Source organism: Nomascus leucogenys, chromosome 7b, assembly GCF_006542625.1.
Source record: "Nomascus leucogenys isolate Asia chromosome 7b, Asia_NLE_v1, whole genome shotgun sequence".
In the NCBI taxonomy this organism is placed as follows: domain Eukaryota; kingdom Metazoa; phylum Chordata; class Mammalia; order Primates; family Hylobatidae; genus Nomascus; species Nomascus leucogenys.
This window is the reverse complement of record NC_044387.1, coordinates 11,942,742-11,967,691: the sequence shown is the minus strand read 5'-3', so window position 1 is coordinate 11,967,691 and position 24,950 is coordinate 11,942,742. Positions and strand designations below refer to the sequence as shown.

The 24,950-nt window shown below is 55.7% G+C and overlaps 1 protein-coding gene across 1 annotated transcript in view; it reads right to left on the bottom strand.

The window, feature by feature from the left end:
* Positions 1 to 506: 506 nt before the first annotated feature.
* KCNJ4 (potassium inwardly rectifying channel subfamily J member 4) overlaps positions 507 to 24,950 on the bottom strand; it is a 29,504-nt gene continuing 5,060 nt past the window's right edge. Inside the window, exon 2 of the mRNA XM_030815548.1 lies at positions 507 to 2,349. Within this exon, the coding sequence (XP_030671408.1) occupies positions 973 to 2,310 (1,338 nt within the window). The 5' untranslated portion in view covers positions 2,311 to 2,349 and the 3' untranslated portion in view covers positions 507 to 972. The remainder of the gene's footprint in view (positions 2,350 to 24,950) is intronic.

The following is a 24,950-nucleotide window of genomic DNA, read 5'->3' as shown; positions in this document are numbered from 1 at the left end:
GGCCAACATGGTGAAACCCCATCTTTACTAAAAATACAAAAATTAGCTGAGTATGGTGTGGCTCATGCCTGTAATCTCAGCTACTTAGGAGGCTGAGGCAGGAGAATCGCTTGAACCTGGGAAGCGGAGGTTGCAGTGAGCCGAGATTGCTCCATTGCACTCCAGCCTGGGCAACAAGAGCAAAACTCCGTCTCAAGAAAAAAACAACAACAACAACAACAAAAAAATATATATATATATTGTTACAAACTTTATTGTCAATCTAGGCTGGGCCCGGGGCCGGAGGGACTGCAGGGAGGGAGGGATGGTCCCTCATCCCACCCCTCAGAGTCCCTCCTCTGCACCCAAACCCAACACCATCCAAGGGCCAAGGTGGCTGGCGAGGGTCTCAAGGGGCCAGCCAGCTGGGCAGGGGAAGGCGCTAGGCTTGATGGGCGGGGTGGGGAGGGGTGCACAGAGAGGGACTGCATCTCCTTGTCCGGCAGGTAAAAACGGCAGAAAGTGAATTTGGTGTCTCCATCTGTCTCCATTTATAGATATTTACAAAAGAAAGTCATGAGCAACAGGCCACAGTCATGCAAAAGAAACGCATCCCCCCTCCCCAAACTAACCCCCTGCCCACCCTGAAACCCCGAGATGTCCCCCGCCCAGCAGTCCAGCCACCTTCCCCAAGGTTCTGAGAGCAAAGAGGGCACGTCCTTGAAGAGTCAGTGGGGGAAGGGTGGTGGATCCGGGGACCCAGAGCCACCAGGAGTAGGCGCTGGGGGAACTCAGGCTGATCGGGCTGAGCTCTTCCCAGGCCTGGGTGCTGGAGTCAGGAGGAAGGGGTCCCCCAGTCTTTGAAACCCCCACCTTCCTCCAGAAGGTCCACGGAGCCAGGGTTGGCTCTGTCCTGAGTGTGGGAGGGGGTGTCCTGGCATCCCACCCCCGGCAGAGACTCTTGTGGGCAGTGGTGAGGGCTGGGCCTGAAGGTCAGATGGCAGACTCCCTGCGGTAGGAGATGTTGTCCAGTGGGAGGGAAGCCTGCATGCGCTCCAGGTCCAGGTGGCTGCCGAACTCCAGCATCCGGATGATGCCCGCCTCCTCCTTGGAACCCGCCTCCAGGCCCAGGCCTGCGGCCACCGCGGCCGCCGCAGCTGCCTCCTCCTCCATCTCCTCTTCCTCCTGGCTCATAAGGGCCAGCTCGTTCTCGTAGCAGAAGGCACTGGGAGGGGGCGGCGGGGCGGGCAGCACGGTGATCTTACTCTCCTGCAGCTCCCGCGCCGAGCAGCAGGGCGTGCCGGCCACCTCGTAGGTCTTGTGAAAACGCGAGTAGTCCACCTTGTAGTGGCTCTTCTCCTCGAAGACCACGGGCTCAAAGCGGTGGCCCCACAGGATCTCACTGGCCAGGTAGGAGCTGCGGGCCTGGGTGGTCATGGCCGTGGCCTCCACCATGCCCTCCAGGATGACCACGATCTCGAAGTCCTCCGACTCCAGCTCCTCCTTGCCCATGCCATAAAGCGGGCTGTCCTCGTCGATCTCGTGGACGATGATGATGGGCGACACCAGGAAGATGCGGTCCAGGCCGATGTCATAACCCACATTGAGGTCCCGCTGGTCCAGGGGCAGGTACTCGCCCTCCTGGGTCATGTAGGGCTTGATGAGCTGGGCCCGCACGTGGGCCTCCACAATGTGGCTCTTGCGCAGATTGCCCACGCGCCACATGAGGCAGAGCTTGCCGTCGCGCACCGAAATGACGGCGTGGTGGCTGAACAGCAGCGTCTGCGCCCGCTTCTTGGGCCGCGCCATCTTGGCCATGATGGTGCCGATCATGAAGGAGTCGATGACGCAGCCCACGATGGACTGGACCACCACAGCGATGACCGCCAGCGGGCACTCCTCCGTCACGCACCGGAACCCGTAGCCGATGGTCGTCTGCGTCTCCACCGAGAACAGGAAGGCACCCAGGAAGCCGTTCACGTGCATGATGCAGGGCTTGGGGGCCACCGGGGCTGCTCCGCCACCGCCCGCCGCCGGGCCCCCTGCCGCAGGCACCCCCGGGCTGGCCTCCAGGTCACCGTGGAAGAAGGCGATACACCAAAAGAGGAGGCCGAAAAAGAGCCAGGAGACAAGGAAGGCCGCAGAGAAGATCATGAGCATGTAGCGCCAGCGCGTGTCCACGCAGGTGGTGAAGATGTCCGCCATGTAGCGCTGCGACTTGTTGCTCAGGTTGGCGAAGTACACGTTGCATTGGCCGTTCTTCTTGACGAAGCGGTTGCGGCGTTTCCGCCGGGGCACGTGGGCCTGGCCGTTGCGGCTGTGTCCGTGCATGTCCTGAAGCCGGCGTGGTCACCTGGGAAGACGCAGGGCCTGCGGAGGAGAAGCCGGACAGGTGAGATGCTGGGGAGCGAGGGGCTCCCTTGGGGCAACTCAGACTCAGCCCCAAGACTCTCAGAAGCAGGTGAGCCTGGACCAGGACCTAAGACTTCCTCTGCCCTGGCAGGCGGAGGGTGGCAGCAGAGGTGGTTCTGATGACAGGGTCTGAGCCAGTGCCACCCAGTCTGGCCCAGCTTAGAGATTGGGGTCCACAGACCAGGAAGCTAAAGCCACAAGGATCCAGGTCCTAGTCCCTGCCCCTCAACACTGCCCCTCTGGCCCGCCTATGCTGTTATGGAAGCTTCCTGATGCCCATCTTGGTTCCTCCCTGTCCCTCTGTCCTGCTTGCCCTGAGCATAGGGAGCCACGGAGGCTCTGAGCCCGCTTCTCTCCCTGGATTCCATCTCTGCACTTTTGGGCTTCTCGGGGGCTGGACTTCCTCCTGTATGATAGCCACTGGCCACCTGGGGCTCTTTACATTTAATTAAAACTAAACAGGCCGGGCGCGGTGGCTCACGCCTGTAATCCCAGCACTTTGGGAGGCCGAGGCGGGTGGATCATAAGGTCAGGAGATCGAGACCATCCTGGCTAACACAGTGAAACCCCTTCTGTACTAAAAATACAAAAAAATTAGCCGGGCATGGTGGCGGGCGCCTGTAGTCCCAGCTACTTGGGAGGCTGAGGCAGGAGAATGGCATGAACCCGGGAGGCAGAGCTTGCAGTGAGCCGAGATTGTGCCACTGCACTCCAGACTGGGTGACAGAGTGAGACTCCATCTCAAAAAAAAAAAAAAAAAAAAAAAAACTAAATAAAATATTAACTGCAGCTCCTTCCTTGCATGAGCCACATTTCAAGTGATCAGGAGCCACATGTGGTCAACGGCCACCACACTGGCCAGAGAAGACACAGGTGAGTTCTATCACTGAGAAATTTCTGGCTGGACACAGGGGCTCATGCCTGTGATCTCAGCATTTTAGGAGGCCGAGATGCAAGGATTGTTTGTGCCAGGAGTTTGAGACCAGCCTGGGCAACAGAGTGAGACCCCATCTCTACAAAAAATAAGAAAGTTAGCCAGGCACGGTGGTGCACGCCTGTGGTACCAGGTAGTCGGGAGGCTAAGGCAGGAGGATCTATTGAGCCCAGGGGGTCAAGGCTGCAGTGAGCTGTGATCATGCCACTGAACTCCAGCCTGGGCCACAGAGCAAGACCCCATGTCAAAAAAAAAAAAAAAAAAAGACAAAGTTCTACTGGGACCCGCAGCCCCACCTGGGTCTGAGCTCCTTGCTTAGACTCTTCCCTCCCAGTGTTGCTTTGAGTCCTTGAGCCCAAATTCCTGCCCAGTGCCCACACTTGTTAGGAGCAGTGGTGAGGGGAGAATCCAATGTGACAGTCAGGGTGGAGGAAGGGGGGGCCCCAGCTCTGACTCCTCTGTAGACATCGCTATTCCCATGTCCCAGGTGGCTCAGAGAGGGAAAGCCACCTGCCAGCCACAAAGCTGGCAGTGGATACAAACTTGCGTGGCACCAACATGAATGAGTCGATGGCGGGGAGACAGGGAGTGGGAGGGGAGGACACACCTCGGGCAACTCAGTTCACCTCTCTGAGCCTCCATGTCTTCATCTGTAACATGGGCACCAAAACTCCCTACTTCACGGGACCTACGGGGACAGCAGGCGCTGGGGTAAAGCCATCACCCTCCTGCCTTCCTTCCCACACTTCCCAGGAGCTGGTGACAGGCAGGATTTGCCTGTCAAGCATCCCCAGCTGTTGCAGCAGAAGAGGCCCCTCACCCCACTGGGTGGCGGGATGCGCCTGGGGCCCGTAGAGGACAGACCTTCTCTCCACTCCTCTCTGCCATTGGGTCCCCAGGGAAGACATGGTGCTGCCCGGGCCCCAGCGGCTGGCAGGGCCAGGACTGGGCCTGGGTTCCCAATAACATTTTGGCCCAGAATTACATAAGGCTGGAAGTTTCTATTTTCTGTTCTATTCTTCTTCCTGATCTAATTGTGCATCTGTGGCAATGTTTATACACTTCCCTGGTTCAGGACAACTCGGTTGCCGCAGCAACCGGTACGCGCCAACGCTATAATTTAGAGATCAACAGCCTCAGAGCCTGCCTTTTCCCAAGAGAAACTCCCTCTCCGGGCCCAGGGAGAGTGAGCCCTGCCCCCACCTCCTCCCCCGCGGTCACCCACCCTGACTCCAAGTTCTTCTCCCTATTCCCCTGGTTCTCAAAGAGCTCCCTGGCTCCTACAGTCCTGGGTTGAAGTCCTAGATCCACTGTGTGACTTGGGCGAGCTATCGACTACTCTGAACCTCAGTTTCCTCATCTTGAAAACGGGGCTGACTGGGTGCGGTGACTCACGCCTGTAATTCCAGCACTTTGGGAGGCTGAGGTGGGTGGATCACCTGAGGTTGGGAGTCTGAGACCAGCCTGACCAACATGGAGAAACCCCGTCTCTACTGAAAATGCAAAAATTAGGCAGGGCATGGTGGCGTGTGCCTGTAATCCCAGCTACTGGGGGGCTGAGGCAGGAGGATCGCTTGAACCTGGGAGGCGGAGGTTGCAGTGAGCTGAGATCGCGCCACTGCACTCCAGCCTGGGCAACAAAGTGAGACTTCGTCTCAAAAAAAAAAGAAAATGAGAAAATTGGGCCAATGAGCTATCATGCTGGAGACCTGACAGGTCATGCAGGCGTGGCCTCTAACGCGATGCTGGCCCTTCAGAGCTGGGAGGTCCAGACCCTCTTTGCCCCCTCCCGCAGCATCCCAGCAGCCAGGGCTCCAGGAGGAAGCCTTGGGGTTCTGGGGCCAGGCACACCTTCTGCTCTATAGAGTTTTCAGGGAGGCCTTTCTTTGCTAAACATATTCCCCCTGTTCTGTCCCACTGCCTGAAATGGCTCCAAGGGCACCGCGGACTGTCAGGACAGGAGGAGCATAGGGTCACCGAGTTCGGGACCCTCATTTTATGTCTGAGACCAAGGAAATCCAGAGATAGGAAGGACTTGCTAAGAGTCCCAGAGTGGAGCCAGGTGGGCCAGCCCTGAACAAGGCCTCACCCCCACCCCAGAGCTCCTCATCCACTTCCTCCCTGCAGGGGGCTGGAGTGGGTTTTGGGGCAAGGGAAGAGAAGAAGCCAGCCAGTCCAAACTGGACCACCATCCACAGGTGTGCAGGATAGAGGCAGAGGGGACAGGGTGTGGCGGCCCAGGCCTTCAACGGGTGAGGTCACTGAGCTCCAGAGAGGGTGGGGGGCCCTGCCCAAGGCCAAACACAAGCCCAGGGTTCCAGGGGATCCCTGGTTCTCTGCCTGGTGAGATTGGCTCCTGACCTGGCGAGTTCACCTGGTGCTGCAGAGGAGAGCTCTTCATGGACTTCCCCACCTCTGGAGGGGCCTTGGGGGTAAGGGAGCCAATCCCCTGATGGCTACAGAGATTGGGCGTCCCCTCACCAGCAGTGCCCACTCCTCCCCATTAGCGAGTGCCCAGGGTCAACCCTGAGCTTCCACAATCCCCAGCCCCATCGGCAACACTCACTCCCCAGCCCCACCAGCCCACTGGCCTCCACAGTGCAGCCCGATGGGGACATAGTTTACCCCTCACCCCGGCACCTCCCCCACAGCCCACAGCAGGTGTCCTGAGCCCTTGCTATGTGCTGGGCCCTGTCTTGGGTTCCCAGTGCCCCCAGCACATCCTGGAGCTTAGCAGGAAAGCTGCTTCCCTGGCACTCCTCAGACCTGGCACCCTTCCCCATGGAGCAGCCTCTGTGACATCCCATCCCCCTGAAAACCCTTGGTCTGCAGTGACTTGCTCAAGTAAGTGCACGCTGCTGCCACCACAGACCATTTTAGCAGGAGAGAGAGGTTCAGCTGCTAATTCGAGGCTGACCCGTGCAAGGCCTGGCCAAAAAGTGGAGGGTATGAGCTTGGCATTGTGTTCTCATGTGACAACCACCAGGAGATGGCCAGGTTTTCTCTTCCTTGTCACATGGGGCTTCCTGGGGAAGGCTGACGATGCCAGGAGAGGGTCAAGAGGCCTTGACAATTCAGTACCATCCTCCTCTGACTAGAGATATATATATATATATATATATATATTTTAAAAAGAGCCCTGCTGGGCTAGGTGACTCACGCCTGTAATCCTAACATTTTTGGAGGCTGAGGCAGGTGGATCACAAGGTCAGGAGTTCAAGACCAGCCTGGCCAACTTGGTGAAAGCCTGGCTCTACTAAAAATTCAAAAAAATTAGCCGGGCGTGGTGGCGGGCGCCTGTAATCCCAGCTACTAGGGAGGCTGAGGCAGGAGAATTGCTTGAACCTGGGAGGCGGAGGTTGCAGTGAGCCAAGATTGAGCTACCGCACTCTAGGGTGGATGACACAGTGAGACTCCATCTCAAATAAATAAATAAAAATAATAAAATAAAAAAGAGCCCTGGTTGTTTAGGTGTCTGCTTTATCCCTATGATTAAACCACTTTTGTGGATGCAGGGATGCAGGGCCTAATTTGCCTGCATGGAATGTGCACTAGAAGAATGCAGTTTGAGGCATGTTTTCTGCGATGGAGGCCCCGGGAGGTGGAGACGCCCTCTGTCACAGCCCTGGTATGTGACCTTGAACAAGTTCTTCCTCTCCCTGGAGTCAGGTCCTCCTCCAATTAAGGGACTACTCATCCTCCCCAGATTTTTTGAAGGTCACAGAGCTTGACATAGGACCAGAGGGATTGGTGAAGTGGGGCCTGAGGTTTCTGAAACCCCCAGTGCAGGCCACTAGCCCATGGCAAAATGAGCCTAAGAAGGATCAATGGGCCAGGCGTGGTGGCTCACACCTGTAACCCCAGCACTTTGGGAGGCAGAGGCAGGTGGATCTCTTGAGGCCAGGAGTTCAAGACCAGCCTGAGCAAAATGGCAAAACCCCATCTCTACAAAAAATACAAAAAAATTAGCTGGGCATGGTGGCGCACGCCTGTAATCCCAGCTTCTTGGGAGGCTGAGGCATGATAATTTCTTGAACCCAGCAGGCAGAGGTTGCAGTCAGCCGAGATCACACCACTGCACTCCAGCCTGGGCAACAGAGCAAGACTCCATCTCAAAAAAAAAGATCAATGGTACTGCTGTCCTTTATATCCTGGGACTCTTTCAGTGGCAAACATTTTTTTAGAAAGTGATGGACATAGGAGATGCTGACTGCTTTTTAAATGTTAATGTCTTTTCCTGGCAAAATGAAGAAGTGACAATGCTACACCAGTTACCAGACTTTTAATTTTTAAAAATTTATTATTGGCCGGGTGCGGTGGCTCACGCCTGTAATCCCAGAACTTTGGGAGGCCAAGGCGGGTGGATCACCTGAGGTCAGGAATTTGAGACCAGCCTGACCAACATGGAGAAACCTGTTTCTACTAAAAATACAAAACCAGCCAGGTGTGGTGGTGTGTGCCTGTAATCCCAGCTACTTGGGAGGCTGAGGCAGGAGAATCACTTGAACCTGGGAGGCGGAGGTTGCGGTGAGCGGAGATTGTGTCATTGCACTCCAGCCTGGGCAACAAGAGTGAAACTCCGTCTCAAAAAATAAATACATAAAAATAAACATAAAAATTGATTATTACTATTTTTTATAGAGATGGGGTCTTACTATGTTTCCTAGGCTGGTCTCAAACTCCTGGTCTCAAGCTATCCTCCTGCCTCAGCCTCCCAAAATGCTGGGATCACAGGCACGAGCCACTGCGTCCAGCTTTCTTTTAATTTTACTGTGCTGTAAACATCCAAAATCTGCAAGTCTCTAGTCCAGACTTCATTAGCCAGCTGGGGAAAACGAGGCCAAGAACAGGGCATGGCACCGTGTCCGAGGTGGCACAGTAAGTCAACAGCTGTGTAAGGAAGCTCAGGCCTCACCACTGACGCCAGCCATCCTGCCCCATCCTGAGGAATTAGGGAGGGGCTGGAGACTCTGCCTCCTGGGGGTCCAGAAGAGGCAGGAAGCCCACCCCAACCCTGTCAACTTTTAGGTTTTCCTGACAATTTTAGGACACTAACTTATCTGTCCTTGCCCACAACCCCCTTTGCAAAAGAAAAGCTGATCAGCTTGCAGCAGCCTCGGCAGGTCCCAGCTACCTGGAAGGCTTCGAGGGCAAATCTCCTCCCGAGACCCATGGCACTGACCAGAGACACCGTGGCCGTTGCAGGGGCACCTCCGCCAGGCCCTGCCAGAGCCAGGCAGCAGCTCCAGCCCTGCCTGAAACTCTACTCCTTTAGACAGGAGCGGGGAGCTCACGCCTAGGGAGCAGTGGCCAGTGCCAGCCTGCCGGGTTGTCATGCGTCTCATGTCATCCCACCACCAGACTTCGAGGTGACTGTTATTGGGTGAGACAACCAGGGAGGTGATGTGACTTGCTCGAGGTCACAGAGCTCAGCCTTGGGGATCTGAGGAACCAGTCATCCTCTCTCTCCAGCCCCTCTCACAGAATTTCTGCCAACTCCATGCCAGGCACTGCCTCCTCTCTCTCACTGAAGCATCACTGTATCCTTTGTGTATTTAACAAGTATTTATTAAGCACCTACCACAGTAACAAGAAGGGTTGTTATTTCTCCTCCCCAGCTGAAGAATTGCAGGCTACAGAGATGCCAGGGGGTTGAGGGGTGATGCTGAGCTTGGGGGCCACACAGCAGCAGTGACAAAGCTGGAAATCTAACTTGAGTCTGACTGGCTCCAGGTCCTTGGCTCACCCTGGTCCTCAGCCTCTGGCTTCGGGACCCCTTCTCCTGCCATATCGCCCTGCTCACCCTGGGACCCCCAGGCTCTCCCCATCCCTCCAGACCTACCCTGAGCCCCTAAGGTTCTCTGACCCTGCTACTCTGAGCCCTCAGGCCTCACTGTCTATCTGCAGCACTTGGCCTCTGTTCAATATGAGAAAATGTGCTGGTTAAACCCATATGTTTTGGGTGGCAAGACCTGGCTCTCAGTCTCAGCTCTGTAACCTCCCAGCATATCCTCTTTGAACCTCAGTTTTCTCATCTGCAAACTGGAGATGACGATACTGGTACCTTCCTCACCAGGCCGCTGCTGAGTGAACATGACAACCACCATGCGTTATTACATTGCAGGTAAAGTGCAAAAACTGATGTTGATAATGGTGATGACAAAGATGCAGATGCTGATGACCAAGAATGCTGGACTGGGAGCTGGGGAATCCCTTCCACTCCTGACTCCACCACTAACATGCTCTGGTCAGAAGTTCCTTCCCTCTGTCTGCAAGATGGGGAGACCATCATGGCTCCCTGGCAGGAGAGGTGGGAAGATGTACAAAACAAGGCACCCAGACAGAGCTTGGAGTCAGGTGACACATGGGGGGCGCTCCTGAGTCTCCTTAGCCCCAGCCATCCCTGAGCCCTCCTGGGCCTAGATGGGGAGGCTGACTCTCCAGCAAATGTCCTACCAGAGGGAGCCAGCACAGGGCAGTGGAGGTCAGAGGACGCAGCCCAGGGCATAACTCAGCGCACCCAGGACGGGTCCTGAAGGGTGGAGGATTTCCCTGGAAGAAATAGACAGAATTGGCCGGGCGCGGTGGCTCACACCTGTAATCCTAGCACTTCAGGAGGCCGAGGCGGGTGGATCACCTGAGGTCAGGAGTTTGAGACCAGCCTGGCCAACATGGTGAAACCCCGTCTCTACTGAAAATACAAAAATTAGTCAGGCGTGGTGGCAGGTGCCTGTAATCCCAGCCACCTGGGAGGCTGAGGCAGGAGAATCGCTTGAACCCAGGAGGCAGGAGCTGCAGTGAGCCGAGGTCATGCCACTGCACTCCAGTCTGGGCAACAGAGCGAGACTCTGTCTCGGAAAAAAAAAAAAAAAAAAAAGAAGTAGACAAAATTAACAGCACTGTCCCATTTCCCAGCCCTTGAGGAGCACAGCGTCTGCCCCACTCCAGCTGAGGTCCTCAGGTCTGCTTTGATTGCAGTGGAGGGGCTTTCCACTCCAACAAGTGGAGCTTTGCAGGGAGGAAGAGAACTCAAGAGCCCAGGCCCACGGCTCTTTGAGCTGTACCCCTCAAAGAGTAAGGGGAGCCAAAGACAGACTGAGCCACAGGGGAAACTGTGGCAGGGTCCCCACCTGCCACTGCCCTCTGCAGGCCCTGCAGTCCCCTGTCCCTGGGAGGCCTGATTCCTTCCTCTTCATGAGTCTCAGGAACCCCCCGCCTGGTGCAGCAGCTTCAGCTCTGTAGCCTCTAAACAACGTTGTGCCCATGTGACCTTATGCGAGAGGCACTTAACCTCTCTAGTCCCTGCATGCCCCATCTGTAGGAGAAGCTAATAATAGAGCAGACTTCCTAGGACTGTAATGAGGACAAATGGGATCATGCACGCCACGTGCCCAGCCCAGCGTAAGTGATCGATAAGGTGCATTTTACTCAAGGCTGAACATTGCTCCCTCTTGATTTCCTCCCCGGAATTTCAGATGCAGCATCCCAGAGCCCGCCTGGGCCCCATCCACAGGGCCCTGCCCAGTTTGTCTTCATTCACTGCACTAGGGAGCAAGTGGGCAAGAACAGCAGCCTGGGATCACACAGAGCTGGGCTGGAACCAAGCTGAGTCCCACTTGGCTCTAGCAGGTCACTGGATTCTCTGAGCCTCGGTATCTCCATTGGTGAAAGGAACATCGCAGTGCCTACCTGCAGGGCCTGATGTGGATTGTCCCAAAAGTGCATGCCACATGGTGGGTGCTCAAGAAAGCTGTCCCCTTCCCCACCTTCTTCTGGACCACGAAATCCTGTGGTACACCTAGCCCCTCCCTCACCAGGCAACCCTCTGACATCGCAAAAATCCAGGCTGAGCATTTGAGCATTGAGCACGCATTTACTCAATACTTTACACTGATCGATTCCTATCATCCTCACAATGATCTCAGAGGAAATTATCATTACCCGTTTTAGAAGTAAGAAAACCAAGGCACAGAGAGGTTCAGCAACTTGCCCAAGGTCACACAGCTTGTAAGTGGTAAAGCCAGGATGTGGGCCTGGGCAATGGGCATCAAAGCACGCTAACAAGGCATGCTACTGTCCTGCCTCGAAGAAATACTGTCACACGCTTGCTTCCACCCGGTACACATCCAGTCCTACTACATGCCAGGTTCCGTGAAATCAGTCCTATGGGGAAGGAGAAACTGGATCACAGGGTAAGTTGGAGCCAGGACCCAGGTTCCTGATTTCAGGTCCAGCCAAACCCTGGAGACCAAGCTTTGGGCTCCACAGGGGCTTGGAGCAGCGGGAGGTGAACCGGCTCATTCCTCCCACTCTGCACCCCACCGGGCCCTCCCAACCACTTGGCCGGCGAATGCGGGGCGGGGGAGCAGGCTGACAAGCAAGTTCCCCACAACGTCCAGAGGGGCCTTTGGTCGGGGCCAAATCACAGGTGCTGGGGGCTGGAGGACCCAGAGGCCACCTGTTTCAACCCACAGGTGTGCCCTTTGCTGAATTGCTGACGCCAGGCCTCTGCCCTCCCTGGAGAGCTTCCCACCCTCCACAAATACCTGTGCCCATCTTGCCCACAGGGGTGTGAAGGCCAGTGGATCCCTGAAGCTTCTCTTTTCCAGAACAACCGCGGCTCCCTCAGTGGCGGCGGGTGGGGCTTCAACACCCCATGCCTCGCTGGGGCCTCCGCTCAGTTACTATGGACCGCACGCTAGCTGTGGGCCAGACGCAGGCCTTGGACTCGGCCGGCATATGGAAGAGCTGGGGAGAGACGCTCTGGATGGTAGGCATTTGCCATCACAGGCGGCCGGATGTGTGTGGCGTTAAACAGTTTGAAGGAAAAGTACAACATGGAGTGAGACAGAGGGCGGGGCTCTGGTTTGATGGGCATCTCCAAAGGCCTCTGCGAGAAAATGGCAGAGCCAAGACTTGGGTAGTAAGTGGGAGTCTGTCAGGAGAACTGTGTGTCTTTGTGGAAGTGGGGTGTAGAATACTCCAGGAGGTCGGGTGCAGTGGCTCATGCCTGTAATCCTAGCACTTTGGGAGGCCGAAGTGGGCAGATAACTTGAGGTCAGGAGTTCCAGACCAGCCTGGCCAACATGGTGAAACCCTGTCTCTACTAAAAATACAAAAATTAGGCCAGGCATGGTGGCCCACGCCTGTAATCCCAGCACTTTGGGAGGTCGAGGCGGGTGGATCACCTGAGGTCAGGAGTTTGAGACCAGCCTGGCCAACTTGGTGAAACCCTGTCTCTACTAAAAATACAAAAATTAGCCAGGTGTGGTGGCAGGCACCTGTAGTCCCAGCTACTAGGGAGGCTGAGGCAGGAGAATTGCTTGAACCTGGGAGGGGGAGGTTGCAGTGAGCCGAGATCATGCCATTGCATTCTAGCCTCGGCGACAGAGTGATACTCTGTCTCAAAAAAAAAAAAAAAAAAAAAAAAAAAAAAAAAAAAAAATAGCCAGGTGTGGTGGCTGTAATCCCAGCTACTTGGGAGGCTGAGGCAGGAGAATTGCTTGAACCTGGGAGGCAGAGGCAGAGGTCGTGCCACTGCACTCCAGCCTGGGTGACAGAGCAAGACTCTGTCTCAAAAAAAGAAAGAAAGAAAAAGGACCTGGTGCGATGGCTCACGCCTGTAATTCTAGCACTTTGGGAGGCCGAGGTGGGTGGATCATGAAGTCAGGAGATTGAGGCCATCCTGGCTAACACGGTGAAACCCTGTCTCTACTAAAAATACAAAAAAATTAGCTGGGCATGGTGGCAGGCGCCTGTACTCCCAGCTACCTGGGAGGCTGAGGCATGAGAATTGCTTGAACCCGGGAGGCAGAGGTTGCAATGAGCTGAGATCGCGCCACTGCACTCCAGCCTGGCAACAGACCAAGACTTCGTCTGAAAAAAGAAAAAAAAAGAAAGAATACTCCAAAAGTCTGAGTCTGGTGTTGAGAAGCTGCAGGAAGGCCAGGTTGTGGCCGTGAGGTGAGCCTGGGAGTGAGCGGACCAGGATGAGGCCACAGAGGCCAGAGGTGGCAAGGGCTGCGGGTGTCACCCTCAGGGCCGGCGGGCTGTCAGGTTTTGCCTGGTCTGGTTTTAAATTTCCATGTGAAATATTTAAGACAAATAGGAATAAGGACTAATACAATAAAGCCTTTAGGCCAGACATGGTGGCTCACACCCATAGTCCCAGCACTTTGGGAGGCAGAGGCAGAGGCAGAAGCATCACGTGAGGCCACGAATCCAAGACCATGCTGGGCAACATGGTAAAACCCCATCTCTACAAAAAATTTAAGTTAGCTAGTGTGGTGGTGCATGCCTATAGTCCCAGCTACTCAGGAGGCTGAGGTGGGAGGATTGCTTGGACCTGTGAGGTGCAATTCCAGCACTTTGGGAGGCCAAGGTGGATGGATCATGAGGTCAGGAGATCAAGACCAGCCTGGCCAACATGGTGAAACCTCATCTCTACTAAAAATACAAAAACTAGCCAGGCGCGGTGGTGGGCATCTGTAATCTCAGCTACTCAGGAGGCTGAGGCAGGAGAATCACTTAAACCCAGGAGGCAGAGGTTACAGTGAGCCGAAGTCACACCATTGCACTCTAGCCTGGGCGACAGAGTGAGACTCCGTCTCAAATAAATAAAATAAAATAAAGCCTTGTGTATCTACCACCAGGCTTAAGAACTACAACATTTCGGCTGGGCGTGGTGGCTCATGCCTGTAATCCCAGCACTTTGGGAGGCCGAGGCGGGCAGATCACAAGGTCAGGAGATTGAGACCATCCTGGCTAACACGGTGAAATCCCGTCTCTACTAAAAATACAAAAATTAGCTGGGTGTGGTGGCAGACGCCTGTAGTCCCAGCTACTCGGGAGGCTGAGGCAGGAGAATGGTGTGAACCCAGGAGACGGAGCTTGCAGTGAGCTGAGATTGCGCCACTGCACTCCAGCCTGAGCGACAGAGCGAGACTCCGTCTCAAAAAAAAAAAGAAATACAACATTCCTAGCCAGGTGTATTGGCTCATGCCTGTAATCCCAGCACTTTGGGAGGCCGAGGCGGGCGGATCACGAGGTCAGGAGATCGAGACCACGGTGAAACCCCGTCTCTACTAAAAAGTACAAAAAATTAGCCGGGCGTGGTGGTGGGCGCCTGTAGTCCCAGCTACTCGGGAGGCTGAGGCAGGAGAATGGCATGAGCCTGGGAGACGGAGCTTGCAGTGAGCTGAGATTGCGCCACTGCACACTGCACTCCAGCCTGGGTGACAGAGCAAGACTCCGTCTCAAAAAAAAAAAAAAAAAAAAAAAAAACATTCCTAGCCAGGTGTATTGGCTCATGCCTGTAATTCTAACACTTTGGGAGGCTGAGGCGGGTGGATTGCCTGAGCCCAGGAGTTTCAGATCAGCCTCGGCAACATAGTGAAACTCTTTCCCTAAAACATAAAAAGTAGGCTGGGCATGGTGGCTCACCCCTGTAATCCCAGCACCTTGAGAGGCTGACGCGGGCCTCTCCAAACACCCGAGGTCAGGAGTTTGAGACCAGCCTGGTCAACATGGTAAAACACCATCTCTACTGAAAATACAAAAATTAGCCAGGCATGGTGGCACGTGCCTGTAATTCCAGCTACTCGGGAGGCTAAGGCAGGAGAATCGCTTGAACCCAGGAGGAAGAGGTTGCAGTGAGCCAAGATCTTGCCACTGCACTCCAGCCTGGGCAACACAATGAGACTGTGTCTCAAAAGATAATAATAATAAAAAATAAAAATAAGAGATAAACATTCCCAATATAATCCTAGTGGCACCCTGGCCCTTGCCTCAGCCGGCCTTTGAAGCCTGCACTGTCCAGAGCGCAGCGCCAGTCGCTGTGATGAGGTATATTAGGCTGGGGAGAAGACCATGATGGCAGCTTGGAGCTACCAGGATGGCGGCCATGGAGCTCAAAAGGAGATGGATTTGAGACACATGCATTCTGGGTGAAAAGTCTGCAGGGTTTGGGAGTGGAAGGGGGTTGTCGAGAGTGGCTGGTAGTGGTGGAAGACTGAAACGGGGCTAGGTTTCGGGAGCGACGGTTTCTAGTGTGCAGTGGCTTTGAACATCCAAATGCAGATGTCTACCCGGCATCAGATCCCGAGCCTCTAGAGGGAGAGCGGGCAGAGCTGGGTGCATGAGATGGTGAATGCTGGTGACAGGTTGAGTTGTGAGGGTGGATGAGACCGGCTGGGCCAAGGGCATGGAAAAGGAGAGGGGGTCTCAGACCCGGCCCCAGCAGCCCCACAGCTGGGGAAGAAGTTGAGGAGCAGATGAGGAGGACCAGCCAGAGGGCAGGAGCAGCAGGGGAGGGAGGCCGGCTCACAGCCAGGAGAGGGAGCGCTCAGCAGAGTTGCCCGGTAGGCCCTGCCCAGCCTGGAGCACCTGAGGCCTGACTATGGCAGCCACAAGTCCCTCCTCCACTTGGCTTCCCTCCCTCCCCAGCCAGAAAGGGGGAAATCTCCTCATGGGCTGGGCAGAAGGGGAGGTGCTGAGGAGGGGCCGGGAGTTGTGCTGGGCGGGGGTCAGGGAAGTTGCAGCAGAGGTGACCTCGGCACAGCCCATGTCTGATCATCATCTGACCCTCATCCCTGCACTCCAGCATGAGTGGGGCTGGGGGTGGTGTTTGCTGCTCCCCCATCCCATTGCCTCATCCTTAGCTGTCAGCAAACAAGACTCCAGGAGTTGGGGCCGCCGGCTGGTGGGGGGTGTCTCCCAGAACCTTGGGGGATGGGGGCTAATGTGCCCCTCTCACACATACACAGGATTTCTCTGGGATGCTCGGCTGGGCCCAGCAGGTGCCCCCTAAAGAAGTGTCGTGGGAGCAGGGAGGAGTGAGAACAGTCAGGGCTGAGTTCGAGCCCCACTCCCTCACTTATCCAGTGGAGGCCACTGGGTGGTATCGCCTGTGACGCCTCCTGAGCCCTCCTGGGACTCCAGCCCGAGACTCACACGTGGGGAATGAGCAGCCTTGCCTTCAGCAGCGCTGCTTGGAAGCGGCCCAAATGCCCATCCACGAATGGCACAGCACACAGACAGAAAAAGCCAGGAGGGAGCTCTGTGAGGAGCAATGTAGGTCTTCAAGATGTATTTTTAAGCAAAAGAAGGCAACAGTGATGAGCGGTGAGTATAGTAGCTACCATTTGTGTAAAAAAGGAGAGAGAAGAAATTTATAGATACACATATTTGCTTGTCTCTGCTTGTCTGTGGATGGAGACCCAGGAAGCTGGTGACATTGGCTGCTCCGGGGAGGGAAAGCAGGTGGCTGGGGACAGGGTGGGAGGAAGAACTGTCACTGTATTCCCGTTTGTGTCTTTTTAAATTTTAGAACCGTATGAATGTATTACCTGTAGGAAAATGCATATGAAAAGTTTTAAAATTAATGTGTACACATGCACATTTTCCAGAGAAGGCATTCATAAGGTTGTGTGGCCGGGTGCGGTGGCTCACGCCTGTAACCCCAGCACTTTGGGAGGCCAAGGCGGGCGGATCACGAGGTCAGGAGATCGAGACCATCCTGGCTAACATGGTGAAACCCCATCTCTATTAAAATTCAAAAAATTAGCTGGGCGTGGTGGTGGGCGCCTGTAGTCCCAGCTACTCTGGAGGCTGAGGCAGGAGAATGGTGTGAACCCGGGAGACGGAGCTTGCAGTGAGCTGAGGTTGCACCACTGCACTCCAGCCTGGGTGACACAGTGAGATTCTGTCAAAAAAAAAAAAAAAAAAGGACTGTGACCCCAAAAGTCTGAGAACACTTCACCTATGGGCTGTGTGGCTTTAGGAAAATTTCTTAACCTCTCTGAGTCACATCCGTAAAATGGGAAGGAATAACACCCAGTGTACAGGCATGCTGCCAAGGCGAACAGTGTGGGCAGGGGTTTGTAAACTGTAAAGTGCAGAAGACTTTCTTTCTTTCTTTTTTTATTTTTTGAGGCAGGGTCTCGCTCTGTCACCCAGGCTGGAGTGCAGTGGCACTATCACAGCTCACTGTAGCCTTGACTTCCCAGGCTCAAGCGATCCTCCCACCCCAGCCTCCCAAACAGCTGGGACTTCAGGTGTGTGCCGTCGTCCCCGGCTAATTTTTTAATTTTTTGTAGAGACGGCCTCCCTATGTTACCCAGGCTGATGTTAAACTCCTGGGCTCAAGTGATCCTCCTGCCTCAGCCTCTCACAGTGTTGGCGTGAGCCACCGTGCCCGGCCTGCAGCCCTTCTTTAAGAGCATGACTTACTCTCCACTCTTCCTCGCCTCCTAGTCTCCCCTCAGCCCCCTCCAGGGCTCCTCTGTGTCCCCTTCCCTCTCAGCAGCTCTGATGGAGGCTCCGGACTGGCCCTCGTTTTCCTCCTTGAGTCCTCCAGGCCTGAGGGTCCTTCTCCAGGTCGCCCCTCGCTCTCCTGCCCCTGGCCTCTCCATGACCCACACCGTGCAGTGCCCAGCTCTGCCATCCCACCTCCCTTCTCTTCTCCCCAGTCCTCCCTGTGATCTCATCCAGTCCTGTGGCTTAAAATACCACCTAGCCTGCGCCTCCCTCCCAGGCAGCTACAAGCCCACTTGGCTCCTGCTCCCTGTGTCTGCTGGACAGTGAAGAGGCATCGCGAACCCGGCACTGCCAAGCCCGAGCCATGCCCCCGTCCTCCCCTCTCCTGCCTTCCCCATCTCAGTCTGTGACTCCTTCCAAGAGGTCGCTCAGGCCTGACACCTAGGCATCATCCTCCAGCCCTCCCTAAGCCCAACCACAATCACAATGGGATAATAACTAACACGCACTTAGTGTTCACTGAGGGCCATGCACTGACTGGTCCACACCTGCAAGGCAGGTGCTGTTATCATCATCCCACAGCGGGCTTGGGAGCTTGCCCAAAGCGGGTGAACCTCGGGGCCCCGGACACGTCCCTTCACCCAGTCATCTACCCCAAAGAGCCACATCACTATTGCAGCCCACAGCCTCCACCCACCTCCCGCAGTCCATCTCCACATCACTCCCTGCTCAGAGCTCTCGGTCTCCCCAGGGCACTCAGGATGAACGCCTGGCCTCAGGGAGGTCCTGCCCTCTCTGACCGCACCCCCTCCACTCTCCAACCACGGGAAGAGACCTTCCTTCCCACCCCTTTAACGCACCAAGTTTATTCCTGTCTCTGGGCCTTTGCACTGGCTATTCTTTCTGGTTGAAATTCTCTTCTCCAAGACTCCACCGCTTGTGCCTTCCTACCATTCAGGTCTTGATTCAAAGGCTGCCTGTTCCAAGAGGCCCCGAGGCCCTCCCTCCCCATCCAGCTCTCAGATCTTCCTGACAGCCCTTAGCAGTCAAACCAGTCTCATCTGCAACATCATTAAGGGCAGGAACCTTGCCTCCCTACTTCACCCCGACTCCCAGAGCCTGGCACAGAGTAGCTGTTTCATAAATATCTAACGACTGACAAACAAGACAACCCAGCCCGTCACAATTCCCGGGAAGGGTCTAAGTGGACCGTGTGACACATTGTGACCAAGGAGAAGCTATTTTTGACACGGTAGTCAGGGAGAACTTAACAGCAGAGGTGGCCTCTGAGCAGTGACCAGAAGACCCTCTGTGTCACTGTACACGAGCACAGTGGCCATGAGCAGAGGGGAGAGAGGACAGGATGTCAGAGGGCTCAAGCCTCTGCCTCACCCTCCACGGAGCATGGGCTTCTCTTCCCAGGTGTCCCCCAGGTGTCAGGGGCTCGGGGGGGTTGGGCGGGGATGTCCTGGCCTCAACCAGAGATGGGTGGCAGGGACATGTGTACAGGACCTAGTGGGAGAGGGCATGGCAGACAGAGGCCTCAGAAGGACCAGAGACAGCAGGAGGAACCGTCAGCCCCTGCCCATGACTCAATGCTGGGCCACAGCCCCAAGGGACTGTCACTGACAGAATGCCTGCCATGGGGGGGCCACGAGCTTCGTGCCCCTCTTTGCTTCTGACCACCTCGCCACTGGCTCCTCAGGCCAGAGAATCTCCAACTCCAGCCGACCCCCATCCATCCATTCATCCATTAATCACCCTAAATGTCCCCTGAGCTGGAACAGGATCTGCCTTCCTGCCAGGTGCCAGATGTGTCTCAACACAGCACACTGCCTTGCCTTGGAGGGTGCTCTGTAAATAATTGAGTGAACATTTATTGAGCACCTACCATATGCTGAAGGGAAGCAGGTAAGTCACAAACCGGCTTTGCTGAGCTCCGTGCACGCATGTGTGCGTGCATGCGTGTGTGTGCATGTGTGTGTGTGAAAGGGCATAAAGAGAAGGTCCTAGGAAGATGAGGGCAAGCAGGAGAGCACAAGGACAGAGCACGGCTGGGCCTGGGCTGAGCGGAAAGCAGGGAATTTGGCCCAGCCTGGGATCTAGGCCCTGGGGAGAGGTGGTGGCTCTGGGGGAGCGTGGGGCCCTGGACCTGGGTAATCCACTGAGCAAGGGACAAGAGGCTACTTCTGAGGGCAGGACAGCAGCACCCGGGAAGTTGTGGCACTTATGTCTTTAGGAACCAAACATCCAGGGAAATAGGAACCTGTGCGTCAGAGCCTCTATCAGGGCGCCTCCTGGATTTCTATACAGGACAGTAGCTTTCAAGTTTTTTGACCAAAATCCATAGTAAAAGCAAACATCCTGTTTGTTACTTTAACTTACTTTATATTTATTTTTTAGAGATAGAGTCTTGCTCCAATGCCCAGGCTGGAGTGCAGTGATGCGATCACAGCTCAATTGCAACCTCCTGGGCTCTTGCCATCCTCCCGCCTCGGCCTCCCAACGTGCTGGGATTACAGGCGTGAGCCACTGCACCCGGCTGTATATTTAAAGCTGCAGTAAGAGCGTCACAAAATAATATTTACCCTCACTACACGCATAGTATTTTGAAATTTCCTTTTTAATTTCATTTTCGGAAAACAAGTAGTGCAACTCACTAAATCAATTTCCCAACCCACTAACGGGGCAGGACCTGTGTGCAATTTTAAAGCACTGGCCTGAGTGGGGGTTAGGAGCTGTGAAACGGGATCCAGCGTGTGTCTTGAAGCTGTGACAGGTGGTGCTTGGACTCCGGGCTTTGTGACACACAACCATGGGGAGAATTTTTGGATGTTGTGGGGGAATACTGGGAAAAGCCTGTTAGACCCCCCAGCTCACAGGACTGCCACTCTGCAGCCCAAATAACAGGGACTCTTTGGGTTCTGGGTCCAATTTCTTCCCCTGGTCTTGTATTAGAGCCCCCTCCTGCCCTGCTAACAGATGCCATTCAGCAGTTGCTTACACATCTCCCAGGACAGGGCGCTCACCCCCTTCTAAGGCAGCCCACTTGACTGTGAGGAGTAAGCTTTGCTGGGCTGCTCATGCAGCTGCTAAGTGGGGCCCCTCCCGTGGCTAGCGGGCCATTCTCCTCTGTCCTTTAGCCTGTTGTCTCAGGGACCCGGGACAGCTCTGGCAAATGGTCCTCTCTCTGCCCCACCCAGTTCTCTCTCTCTGCTGCCTAGCCACTGCCCGGTGTCTGTTGGGGGCAGACTTGGAGCCCAGCCAGAGAGAGGCCCTTTCCAAGGTCAGGTGGGCTCAGGATCTGCAGCCTCATGGCGGGGCTGGCACTCAGCCAGCCCTGCCCCACCAAAGCGGTTCTGGGGGTCTGGGGGAGGGAGGGCCGGGGGAGGCTCAGCTGTCCAGAGAAGTGGTACCCCAAGGCAGTGGCTGGTGAGGGGGGTCTGGAAATCAGGCCCAGCAGTGCCCTTGAGTGGTTGGGCCACAAAGTTCATATCAATGAGCTATGATACATTCATTCACTCACAGGCTCACGGGATCTTCCCAGTCACCCTCAGAAACAGACGCAAAGGGCCAGGCACGGTGGCTCATACCTATAATCCCAGCACTTTGGGAGGCCAAGCTGGATGGATCACATGAGGTCAGGAGTTCGAGACCAGCCTGGCCAACACAGTGAAACCCTGTCTGCACTAAAAATACAAAAAGTAGCCAGGCACGGTGGTGCGCACCTGTAATCCTAGCTACTTGGGAGGCTGAGGCCAGAGAATTGCTTGAACTGGGAGGTGGAGGTTGCAGTAAGCTGAGATCGTGCCACTGCACTCCAACTTGGGCAACCGAGCGAGACTCCATCTCAAAAAAAAAAAAAAAAAAAGAAAAAAGAAACAGAGGTAAAAACCCACCCTTATGGGGCAGGGGATGAAGGCTCAGAGAGGTGAAAAAGCTGCCCCAGATTCCACAGCTGCTCAGGGGTGGAGCTGGACGTGAACCCAGATCTTCTGTTTCCCAGTCATGGGCCTCACCTGGGACAACTGAGGCCAGAGGAGCCTTGGGGTAGGGGAGTGGGAGGTGGGCCACTCCTGTCTTGCTGAGAGCAGGCTGGGTCTCTCGGCCCCAGAGGGCAGGGTGAAGAAAAGGGGGAGGCAGGGATCAATCAGCAGAGCCTTCTGACATGAGTGGGCTTCCCCAGAGATGGAGGTGGAGAGCTCCCCGTGAGGAACAGTGAGGAGGGACTTGAGGCCTATTTGTCAGGATAACTGCAGAACGGTATCCATGGGCAAGAGGTTTGAAGGATGCCCAAAGCCCCTCTGCCTACTCCATTTCACCCCCAGCCAGGGCCCCTCCAGCCTGTGCCCACCACCTCCCCTGTATGGCCCCAAGGAGCCCCTAATTGCAGACCCCATCCCATTTGTCTCCCAGGCTGAGTGGTACCTTCACACTCACAGGGCAAAGGGTCCTGGGCTTCTCAGGCCTATGTGGAGAGGGGAGGCTCCTGGGGGAGTCTAGGGTGGGGGCTGGGAGAGGAGCTGCAGAGGGGTGGGGAAAGCTTCACTGAGGTGTCCCAAGGGCCAACTCTGCCACCAACTTGAAGATGGGCACACCCCTCCCCTAGGCCTGAATCTCCCCATCAGTAAAATGGGGTCAGCTCCCCATAGCACACGCACCCCCTGCTGTGGCCCAGCTAAAGAACCCTCCCGTCCGGGTGCAGTGGCTCACCCCTGTAATCCCAGCACTTTGGGAGGCCGAGGAGGGCAGATCACAAGATCAGGAGTTCAAGACCAGCCTGACCAACATGGTGAAACCTCGTCTCTACTAAAAATACAAAAATTAGCCAGACGTGGTGGCACGCGCCTGTAGGCCCGGCTACTCGGGAGGCTGAGGCAGAAGAATCACTTGAATCTGGGAGGCGGAGGTTGCAGTGAGCCGAGATTGCACCACTGCACTCCAGCCTGAGAGACACAGTGAGACTCCTCTCAAAAAAAAAAAAAAAAAAAAAAAAAAAAAAAAAAAAAAAAAAAAGAAAAGAAAAAAGTAGTAGCAGGGCGTGGTGGCGCATGCCTGTAGTCCTAGCTACTTGGGAGGCTGAGGCAGAAGAATCGCTTGAACCTGGGAGGCGGAGGTTGTAGTGAGCCGAAATCACGCCATTGCACTCCAGCCTGGGTGACAAGCGAAACTCAGTCTTAAAAAAAAAAAAAAAACAAAAAAAAGAACCCTCCCATCCCTGCAGTCCAGGTCGCTGGCACATGAGCTTCTCCCAGGACAGGCAAAACAGGAAAAGGCTGAGCACGCCTCACCATCCCCATGGGTGGCCCCCGATACACAGAGGGGCAAACAGAGGCCCCCAGATGGACGGTGGCCTAGTCAAGGTCATGTGGAGCCAGTGAGGGGCTGAGCTGGGATTCGATCCCACGACCCTGACTTAGGCCACCCTTCCTACTGCTGTGACCAGGGACTGCTGCCCTTCCCCTTGCTCCGATCTGCGGATTTTCTGGGGAGAGGGAGCTTAAAGAGACCCAGACCCTGCTCCCCTCCCCCAAACCCCACAGCTCTGGGGAGTGTCAGCGAGAGAGGAGGGGCCGGCAGCCCTGGGGGCCATCAGGACACAGAGGAGTCAGGAGTAGCTCCGGGTTGAGAGGCTCTGCCACCATTGCTGTGTGACCCTGGGCAAACCCTGGTGGTCTCCGGACTCGGTTTCTCCATCTCCCAGGAGAGGTAATGGGGAGAAGGCCAATGTAGGGGCAGACAGGAGCTGCTGGGCCGAGCTTGGTGGGGGCTTCTCCTCCATCCCAGTCCCAGGGAGCTCCTCCGCCCAACTGTACCTCCCATGCCCCAGCTCCCCTCTGCCCTGCTGGGGGCCCCCCCCTGGGCCTGCCCAGGCCTAGACCAAAGCTCCCAGCTGACAGGTCACCATGACAACACTGACTTCTCCCTCCACAGCTCCTGCTTGGGTCGGGAACACCAAGGACCCCCTTTCCTGGTAGCCCCTAAGGACCTCTTGACCTGCCAATGTCTCTCTGGGGCACCTCACCCTCCCCTGCCTGCCAAGGCCAGACGTCCCAGCTGTTGGCACCAGGGCTGGTCAGGGACTGGCCAGCAGCCATAGGGAGGAGTGGCTGAGCTGTTGCAGGAAAGGAAAGGGGAGGCCTAGGCTGGCAGACATATACCCACCTCCCTTCAGGTGGCCAATGAGCGTCCTGGAGGGGCTGGCACTGGGTGCACAGTAGGACAAAGCATCTGTGGCTGTTTCCACCCAGGGGCCTGGAACCAATCCTTGCTTCTCTCTGAGCCTCAGTATTCTCATCTGAGAAGTGGGGTGATGGTTCTCCCAGGGTGGTGGAGGATTAAGTGAAATCATGAATATGAGGCCCAGCGCAGAGCCTGGCACTCAGCTTCCCTCCTGCAGCAGTACCCTGAGAACACTGCTCTCACCCCAGCCACCAAGCAACTGCACCAGCCATCTGAGCAGCCCTCATGCATGCGCATGCGCGTGTGCCTGTGTGTGTGCCTGAGCATGCATGCGCAGGCTGAGAGGGGGCTGCGAGCAGGTGCGACAAAGGGTGCAGAGGGAGGGGCAGGGGCCACACCCCAGCACTCCCCTCCACCGGTTTCCCACCCTGTGTGTCCCAACAGACAACAGTGGTCTTAGAATCAGGCGAAACCCATCCATTCAAATCTAGCCCGCTTCCAGCCAGGCACTTCCACTTGCTGAGCCTCAGTTTCCCCTTCTGTAAATGAGAATCATCTATGTCCAAAGTCTTCCAGGTTCACAACAGGGACCCCGTGTTGGGCCGCGGGGCCAGGATTGGTCAAGACCTTTGGGAGTGGGGGGCCAAGACCAGAGCAAGCCAGAGTGTGAGCCCACCCCTCCTCCCCATGCTACACCCCACCCACCACCCCGTGAGCGCCCGTGTGCGCGCCTGCAGGAGCGCGCGTGTGTGACTCAAGGTCTATTCATAGCCGAGCTCCACCAGCTGCAGCGTCACAAGCAGAGGGGCCTCAGCCCATATTATTATTTCAATTACCATCTGAATTAAAAGTTTGAGCAGCGATCAGCCCACGTAGCGAGGGGAAGAGGGAACAGGAGAAAAATAAAGATGAAAAGGAGAAGAAGGGCTGTGCCTGGCGATCCCCCACACCCCAAGGAGGGCTGAGTCCAAAGAGGAGGCTTAAAGGTTACGCCAACCCCCAGGATTTGTGCCTGCCCCTTGCCCAGGACCCAGAGTCCTCCCATCGTTGGGAGGAGCGCTTTTTGACAGCAGCCCTACCACAGCTACTCTGTGGAAATAGATCGTTCAGCCCAGGTTCACATGGATGGGTGGACATCACTTGGAGAGGGTGAGGGACTGACTTAAGGTCACACAGAGAGCCACCC